Here is a 10,000-nt window from a genome sequence, read left to right on the forward strand (position 1 = left end):
CATTTGTAAAAGGGAAAAGTGACCATGGTGTGGGTACAAGACCTTAAACGATAGGAAAAAACTGTAATCAGCAGCCATGAATCCAGAGCTCATTAGTTTCCAGAGAGTTTGAAGAAGACTATATAACAGACAGCACTGTGGTAGGGGGTGGGCTACAAACATGAATGAAGTGAGCCTGTTTCCAAACCAAGGGTACATGTATGAAGTTTGTTTGTTTGTTTGTTTGTAGTTTATTTAGCAGGGACAAAGCAGTGCACATTATTACAAAAATGACATGGCAAGGCCATGACAAAACTTGCAGATGTGAATACATAAAAGGTTTGTAGCTAGATAGCTAATTTGCAACCTCAGTCCCTGATCAGGCTACCTATTTTAACCCTTTCGTGCATGGTGTCCACATGCGTGGACAGTTCATTAAACTTCATTTTGTTTCGCATTATCATAGTAATATTCTCCAAACCACATAGGGGCAGTGACAGTAGACTCAGAGCAATATAATAACAATATGTATAATCTTGTATTTGGAATGTTAACTGTGTAATGACATCATTAAGTCAAGATGGCTGACGGTGCTGAACATGTGCTGAATACTCCAGGCATATCTGTTAAAAACTTCTACCCAAGAAGGCCAAATCAGTCCCAAAAAAACATTAGCATGTAGAGGAAAGTGTGTTGAACAAATCTGTGTTAAAAAAAATGAAATTTGATGTAAAATATAGTTTGTACACCCTAAAAACCAACTGTCCACGTATGTGGACGTCATGCATCAGAGGTATCGGATGGTATTAAATCCCATTATAAAATTATTATATATTTTTTTTTTTATTTGAATTTCAAGTTTAGGTTCATTTTGAGTAAGAAAATCAATCCAAAAAAAATCTAGACCACTTTTTTCATAATTCATGCATGAAAGGGCTAATACAATATATAAGTCACCTAAAATATACAATTATACAATTAAACAATATATAGGCCTACAGTATACAATTATACAAATATATGCTATCTTAAAACATACTTCCTATAACATTAAAACCTTGTGCAGAAAGAAGAAACAATATGATGAGTGTGACCTATATATGCTGTGTGTGCATGTATGTGTGTTATCTATTGTGTGTTGTCATGATTACATTTTTGGTTTTCCTTCAGCCAGTTGTCTGTTAAATGTTTTAAACTCAGTTTGTGTTTTTATTATAGTTGGTAAATTGTTCCACATTTGAGTTCCAATAACTGAGAAACTCGACTGGCCAAAACAAGTTTTGCGCACCTCTGCTATGCAGTTGCCGTTCACTGCTCCTCTGGTGGCCACCCTTCTGGTACTTATTTTTGTTACAAAAGTACTGTACACATTACAGTTTTGTCCTGTCGTTTTAGGTCTTGTACCCATACCATGGTCACTTTTCCCTAACATTTAACACAGTGGGCTTTAGAGACACACACCTCTGCATATCTGTTAACCTTTGGTGCAAAATGCACTACAACAACCACACCACAACCAATTCTGCCTTTACTTTAACACATGTTCCTCTTAGAGTACAATTACCTAAAAAAACACTAACAACTTGAAGTATTGCCAATTGCATATATAAAATGTTGCTGCGTCCTCGAGTTTGGCATAGATTTCATGTAGTGTTGGTTTGAAAAAAGGGAAAAAACACAGACAAACACTTCATTGGAGTAATAAAGTTTGTAAATATGACAGTAAACAATTCATTCTAAAATGCTGAAATATGTTAGCCTGGCCATTACCAGCATAGACATCATATAGGTATATACCTATATGATTTGCTTTCAACAGTGGTGTCGATGCGACGGATGGTGCGATCTAACACTGATGTACCTTGACCTTGGAGTTCACCTCTAATCTCTTTGGAAGTTGTTCTGGGCTCTTTGGTTAACATTCGTATTATCCATATCTTCAATTTCTCATTTATTTTACCCTTGCGGCCACTTCCAAGCAGGTTGACTACAGTACCCTGGACCTTAAACTTCTGACTAATATGTGCAACTGTAGTCACAGGAATATGAAGCTGCTTGGAGATGGTCTTATAGCTTGTTTGGACACACCTTAGTTTAAAATGTCCCTATGGTCAAATTATTTTCAATCTTTTTTAGGGGTACCATCATTTTTATCCAGGCCAATTTTATTATTATTATTTTTTAATTATTCAGTTGAACCACAATTCAAAAGCTTCAAACCTGAGACAGCTGGGGCAGTTTGCTCACAAGGAGTTGGCCAAAATACCTGTTGACACGTGCAGAAGTTTCATTGAGAGTTACAGAAATCGCTCGATTGCAGTGATTGCCTCAAAAGGTTGTGCAACAAAAGCTAAGGGTACCATAATTATTGTCCAGGCCAATTTCATTAGTTTTTTATTATTATTATTATTCTGTTGAACCACAATTCAAAAGCAATGGCAATAACTGATTTCCATTAGTTAATTTTCAGTCAATGATTATTTATTATTACTTTTGTCAGTTTCAAGTTATTCCAGTGACCATTATGGGTTTTTTCTTTTACGGAAGGGTACCAACTATTTTGTCCACGTCTGTAAATAAAATTTAATTGAATTAACCATGCAGCTAGCTGAGGAGGAAGTGGTGAATTAAAAATAAGCAAAGGGTACGATCTTGCTCATCCGTCATATCCATATAGTGTACATCTTTATGGAGCTAATGGGGCTCTCTTAACACATCTTATTATAACAAAACTTATTTGCCCCAAACTCTCTAAATCAATGGCTTTCCTTTCAAAGACGTATCAGTTATAAATGATTGACGTCATGGATAACAATGTCACAATAAAATACGTGTTTATTCATTAATTTCGTCATTTCATACACAAACTGTCATGACAACTTGTATCATATGGCATCTATATGACATGGTTGTGTTAGTGTTATGTGTTTAGAATGAGATCATATCAAAGTTCAAGTAAAGTAAACCTAGTGTATTTTCTGACAAGGGGATGAATTATAATGTTGAAGGTATTTCAACAGCCAATTAAAATCATATCTGTGACTAATTTTAGTTGCATGTGTTTTGAAAGTGGCGTGCTTGCTTATTCCCCTGCCCCCCAACCATTTGTGTACATGAGCACTAGAGGGCAGTAGTAACCTAACTGAGAACAGTTTGCAAGGTTGCCAGGTTGTCTGCGGTATCTGCTCCAGAGCAGTGTCAGACCCCCCAAATGATCTACTGCCTAATGGTGGGGGGCAGAGTGGGGGACAACACATCCTATCTTCTGATGTCTTTGCTTAAATTAAGATGGGTGTAGTGGCAAAATTTCACTTCCACATTTATATTGTTAATTTTCACCACTTATTCATGTGTGCAGGAGGTTGTTCTAACTCATATCCGTAGCTAGCTTTCAATTTCTACCGTTCCTTATCCAAAGTTTCTACTCACAAGACCCAGATGACTGACCGTTGATGTCTTATTTTCTTCTTCTTCACCAAAGAACAGAATCTCCACACTTGCAGTAGTTGTAAATAAACACACTCTCAAACTAAAATATGAATTGTAAACTTCAATGTTCATTGATGGATGATGGCTTACGGACGATGGTCAAAAAGCTGTATGCTTCCCAACTACACACATGTCTATCTGAACTAGTCATTCATTCACATTACCTAATCAATTACATCACATGTGAAGTACAGGACCTACATTATACAATAGCAATTCCCCATCAACATTTACCATTAATTACAAACTTTACATCATTAACTGTAAGATGTTCATTCAGAATAAATTCTGTACTAATATTGTATATTTAAATATTCAAATGCAAAATATGAACAAAGCATTTGTCTATGATTTGGCTCCTACAATGGGAAATTATTTGATGATGGATCAGGACAACGATTTATTTCATTAGGCCTACTCCTACAGTTGGCCTATGTCTCCAGTCTGCAATCATGATGCGTATACAGATGTGGACAAAATTGTTGGTACCCTTCCGTTAAAGAAAGAAAAACCCACAATGGTCACTGGAATAACTTGAAACTGACAAAAGTAATAATACATAAACACAGACTGAAAATTAACTAATGAAAATCAGACATTTATTTTGAATTGTGGTTCAACAGAATAATATATATTTTTTTTTAAAGGTTGAAAATAATTTGACCATAGGGACATGTTAAACTAAGGTGTGTCCAAACTTGTAATCAGTCAGTCTGCCTATTTTAAGGGTGAAAAGTATGTTTGGTAGCATGGTGTGTACCACAATGAACATGGACCACAGAAAGGATAAGGAGAGAGTTGTCTCTGGAGATAAGAAAGACAATTATAGACAAGCATGTTAAAGGTTATGGCTATAAGACCATCTCCAAGCAGCTTGATATTCCTGTGACTGCAGTTGCACATATTATTCAGAAGTTTAAGGTCCAGGGTACTGTAGCCAACCTCCTTGGGAGTGGCCGCAAGGGGAAAATTGATGACAAATTGAAGATGGGGATAAGAGGTTAGAGTTTAGAGGTGAACTCCAAGGCCAAAGTCGACCGAGGAGGACCCCACTGTATAAAGCAAATCATAAAAAAGCGAGAGTGGAATTTGCTGAAATGCATATTGACAAGCCACAGGGCTTCTGGGAGAATGTCCTTTGGACAGATGAGACAAAACTGGAGCTTTTTTGGCAAGTCACATCAGCTCTATGTTCACAGATGCAAAAATGAGGCAAAGAAATGAACACTGTACCTACTGTGAAACATGGAGGAGGCTTGGTTATGTTCTGGGGCTGCTGTGCTACATCTGGCACAGGGTGTCTTGAATCTGTGCAGGATACAATGAAATCTCAAGACTATTAAGGCATTCTGGAGCAAAATGTGCTGCCCAGTGTCAGAAAGCTGGGTCTCAGTCGCAGGTCATGGGTCCTCCAACAGGATAATGTTCTAAAACACACATCTAAAAACACCCAAGAATAGTTAAGAGCAAAATATTGGACTATTCTGAAGTGGCCTTCTGAGCCCTGATCTAAATCCTATTGAACATCTGTGGAAGGAACTGAAACATGCAGTCTGGAGAAGGCACCCTTCAAACCTGAGACAGTTGGGGCAGTTTGCTCACAAGGAGTTGGCCGAAATACCTGTTGACACGTGCAGAAGTCTCATTGAGAGTTACAGAAATCGCTTGATTGCCTCAAAAGGTTGTGCAACAAAATATTAAGTTAAGGGTACCATAATTTTTGTCCAGGCCAGTTTCATTTGTTTTTTTTGTTTTTAAATTATTCTGTTGAACCACAATTCAAAAGCAATGTCTGATTTTTATTAGTTAATTTTCAGTAAATGTGAATGTATTATTACTTTGGCAGTTTCAAGTTATTCCAGTGACCATTGTGGAGTTTTCTTTCTTGAACAGAAGGGTACCAACAATTTTGTCCACGTCAGTATGATGTAAGCATATCACTCGTCAATATGAACGAAGTTAAGTCCAAACTGATAAGTGTCCAACCGCTTTAAACAATAAATAATGTATTATAGTTGTACAATAAATAATGTATTAATTCTTCTTTTCAATGACGTTGTTCGCTGTTGAAAATTCGGTTTAGTTATGTAAGCTCTAAGGATGTTTTGTTGAGGGTCACAGTGAGATTATGTAAAGCTGCAACCGCTAGTTTAATAATTAAATTACTCCAGTTTAGAATGAATGCCTATAAATAGGTTTCAGCTTTAGTCTACGACAGACAGTAATGCAAGCAATGCTGAATCCTACTGAATTCATTTGAGTGTCGTTATACATTATGGGCTATTACCACTCAGGCTGTTTACGTTCGCGCACTGAATGAAACATCTTCGTGACAAAGGTTAACCTTTACGTAAGAACATCCTCAGTTGCGTGTCATGCCGAAAGCGCATTCGCCGGCGATTGGTCCAATGTGGTTGACCCGCCCCCGCCACGCTTGTTTCGCTCCTCCTTTTTGCATTTATGTGGAACAATTTGTTCCGTACACTTCAAGCGGATCCTACCATGACCGAAATAGGGGTGCAATAAAGAGATTGTTTTTATTTTTATAGAAGTTTTAATATGTGGTTGAATGATCAACTATGCGCATTATTCTGTATACAAATTGATCACTTAGTTCATACATATAGAAGAACAACTAACTTATGTTTCCATTTAGGTCTGCTATATTGTTTTGGCTACTCCCCCCCTACAAGGTAGCGGAATTCGAGACTACACAAAATGATGACATAGTTGCCGGTTCCGTTGTGTTAGCTAGCTGACAGTTGACACGAGGAAACACGGGAAGAATAGAGTTGAAAGAGGAACTGGGGGATAATTTCGTGTGATTACATCGTTTACATCGTGAAGGCGCTAGCCTTTACCAACAGCGCGAGTGTTAGGTCACTGGTACGATCAGTCCAGTGTTCTTCATTTTCCGCAGTCTGCGAGCTCGTCTCCGGTCCCATGATGAATCCGGTCCGGCGATGTTCGGCACTACTTCATAGAGACTTAACATCACTGTGCCTCTCGTCGCTGGGGTCAGCTCCAAAAACAACAGAGACCCCAAAGAGAGTCCCCTCACCTTCCTCTCGTCATTGCCACCAATCGTCCGGCGGAGAAGTCCTAACCTGTCAACCGCAGTTGAAGCCAAGCGGGGCATCGTCTGTCTCAGTCAACACAAGAATAGGTACGTGGCAAATAGATTGTCAGAATGGTTTCTTGTCAGTTTTGTTTTAAGTACGCTAAAGTGGGTCTACGTCTCTGCACAATGCAATCCTATCAGAATAATTGGAGAACGGTCGTGTGAAGCTAGGCTATTTAAAGTGTGTTTTGGGGTGGTTATCACGCTCCTCTTTGGGCTCACTGTAGAGTAGGATATTCCATTCACTTTGGGGGACTCTTTTGTTCATTCATTTGATGAAGCAGTCAGGTTATTTCAAACCGCGTCAGGGGAGTGCCAGCAGCGAAGAATGCGTCAAATGAGTCATTGGTGCATGAGTGTCTGCATGCTCACTTCTTACGTCACATTGACAGGTCTGTCTCACGAAGACATGCAAGTGTTTTAATGAACCCCAAATGTGACTTTTTATATGTGAGTTGAAAGTGTCCCCTCCCAGCAATTGGCACATGACTACGTTAATAATAGGTCGAGAAATGTGCAAGAGCACGTGTACATCCCGCGACAATTTTGCAATGCAGTGCTGGCGGTTTGAGGTTGTTTTGGTTGATAGGCTAATATGTGGTCAACGACTATGTACACAGGCCGTCATGTTCTTGGCGAGTACGAGAACACTATGACCCTGGACAGCAAGTGAGATATTTACCTGCCTTTATGTAACTGTATTTTTAAATGCCAGAGTCATCAATGCTGCAGCAACAGAAACACCAAGCCCCCAAAACCTTTACCCTGGGTGGTTTCAAGGGGGCTGGTGGGGTTTGTCAAATAAATTGATCCTTGTGAACTGACCCAGGTCATTGGTGTGTGCATCATGTCTGTTAGTGTTAACAAGTTTTAGACTTTGAAAGCCCTTGTTTCGACCTCACCTTTCATATAGACCTATAAAAGTATTTTGTGATGCCAAAACAGCTACATTGTTTGGATTAGAACAATAAGACAGAAATGACTTCCTTCTTTATACTGTTATCCTGGTCCAATCTTCCGTAAACTTCAAAGTAATTTAGAAGGAGAGAGGGAGAGACAAAGAGCGGAAAAGAGGGAGAGAGTGAGAGAGAGAGGAAGGGGGAGAGAGTGAGAGAGGAAGAGGGGAGAGTGAGAGAGGGAGGGGGGGAGAGCGAGAGAGGAAGAGGGGAGAGTGAGAGAGGGAGGGGGGGAGAGCGAGAGAGGAAGAGGGGAGAGAGAGTGAGACAGAGGAAGGGGGAGAGAGAGTGAGACAGAGGAAGGGGGAGAGAAAGAGTGAGACAGAGGAAGGGGGGGAGAGAGAGTGAGACAGAGGAAGGGGGAGAGAGAGAGTGAGACAGAGGAAGGGGGGGAGAGAGAGTGAGACAGAGGAAGGGGGGGAGAGAGTGAGAGAGAGAGAGAGAGAGACTCAATCTGGTGGTTTAATTTAGCACAGGGCCAGTAGGAGTGCATAAGGTTGAGAATGCTTCTGAGAATTTCCAAGGGGTGAATAACATTGGTCTGAGAAAGAATGGCTTAAATGCTCAGAGGGTGAGGAGGAAGATAGTGAGGGAGAGGTTCTCCCAGGCCTCCAGGCCATTGGTCACTGCTCTATCTGCCCTATCGCAGCACAGTGGCCCTTCCTTATACTGTGCTCAAGATCAACCAGGTGTGGTTCAGCAAAATCTATTTGAAATACGCAAAAAAACTTTGATGCCAAAGCCCTTCTTCATTGTGTGTACCACATTGAATAAGGTGCTTTTTTCTCAAAATGTCTGTTGCACCTGCCATGAATTAATGTCATGAATTTAAAACAAGCATTCTATGCCTTTTTCTGTCCCCAGGTTTGCATAAGCAAGCCCTTTCCCTTTTTGTATTTTAAACAGTGACCCTTGACCTTCACTTTAGGGAAAATAACCCAGGCTGTGATCTCTCACTAAGAGTGTTACAGCCCTGGGCTTGTGCTCGCTCTTTGCTGGAGTCTCTTTAGCAATCAGGTCTCATTGGGATTAAGGTTACATAAGCACGTTAGGAGAGGTTTCTTTTAACAGGAGCTGTGAAAGTGACACAGTAGAGCTATATGGTGGGAAAGTCTCCGGGGAGAACAGGAGAGCGTGGCTGCATTTCAGCACTTTGTCCCAAGCACGGGAGGGTCAGAGTGGTGTCTGAAAACAGCCCGTCTGGAATGCTCGTGTCACATGGTGGACGTTGTGTGTAGGTGACGTGGTAGTGCCACAAGAAGCAGTCGAGCCGATGCCCCCTCCAGTCATTTTAACATTCAAACACTGACCTCCAAAATTTTACCAGAAGCGAATGTGCTCTTATGTGCATATTCATACGTGCATATTCATGTGAACGCTGACTATTGTCGAGAGGCCAGTGTCGCCAGTCAAAGCATTAGCCATCTCCATGGTTCTCCCTCATTCTCTCACTCTCTCTCTCTGTGTGTCGCTCTTTCTCTCCCCGTGTCTGTCACTTTTGAGAGGAGGCAGGGAAGGGTTTGGAGTATTAAGCTAAATTAGCTTATTGAGTTACATTCCTGTCCATTCAGGCGAGGCTTCCCTTCTCGCAGATTGAATAACTACAGGCAACATGGCTCTTTTGGACAATTCAGCCAGCGGTTGAATAGACTCTGTGTTTAGTTTGTCTATCCCAATATGTGAGTGCACACGTGTGTGTGTGTGTGTGTGTGTGTGTGTGTGTGTGTGTGTGTGTGTGTGTGTGTTGTAATTTCAAAGTGACCCATTATGCCAAGCAGATGGGGGAGGTGGTAGACACACTGGTCTATTCAAGAATCCTCTGAACCACACACACACACACACACACACACACACACACACACACACACACACACACACACACACACACACACACACACACACACACACACACACACAGTCACATTCACTGTGGTCTGGAATTCACTGCCGCATCAGAGCAGAAACGGCTGGATGGTGTGCCGAGGCTGTGTCTCTTTAGCTTCACTGCCCCATGCTGCCTGTCACTACTGACAACTCCTCTGGACCTGCCTGACCTCTAACCACACACAGACGCGGAAAACAGGAACTGACCATAAGGTGAGAGAGATGGACGAGAGACATAGACAGAGAGGAAAGGAGAAGGATAGAGAGAGACTGTTTGAAGGGCAGTAATTGTCAGTCTGCCAGATCCCAAAGGTTGATTAGATAGGGAGCTGGTAAAGTTGAGATAAAATGGTGGCCAGAGAGAGATAAATGGTCAGTATCTAAAGAGAATGGTTTAAAGAATGACAGAGAGGTTTGGTAATACACAACCTGTTAGATGGTTGTGGAGGAGATGACAGGATAAAGCAGGAAGGAATTGCGCAAGAGAGAATGAGCTGAAAAGAGAGTGGACAGAAACGGACAGAGCGAGTGAATCAGAGCTACGGGAGGTGTCTAGCCGAGGAAGAGAGAG

At 41.0% G+C, this 10,000-nt stretch overlaps 1 protein-coding gene across 1 annotated transcript in view; it reads left to right on the forward strand.

Annotated features, from left to right (window-relative positions):
• The first annotated feature begins 6,241 nt into the window (after positions 1-6,241).
• The window catches only part of nocta (nocturnin a), a 10,676-nt gene continuing 6,917 nt past the window's right edge, over positions 6,242-10,000 (forward strand). Inside the window, exon 1 of the mRNA XM_080840662.1 lies at positions 6,242-6,634. Within this exon, the coding sequence (XP_080696788.1) occupies positions 6,412-6,634 (223 nt within the window). The 5' untranslated portion in view covers positions 6,242-6,411. The remainder of the gene's footprint in view (positions 6,635-10,000) is intronic.

This window comes from Sprattus sprattus (assembly GCF_963457725.1).
Source record: "Sprattus sprattus genome assembly, chromosome: 6".
NCBI classification, from domain to species: domain Eukaryota; kingdom Metazoa; phylum Chordata; class Actinopteri; order Clupeiformes; family Clupeidae; genus Sprattus; species Sprattus sprattus.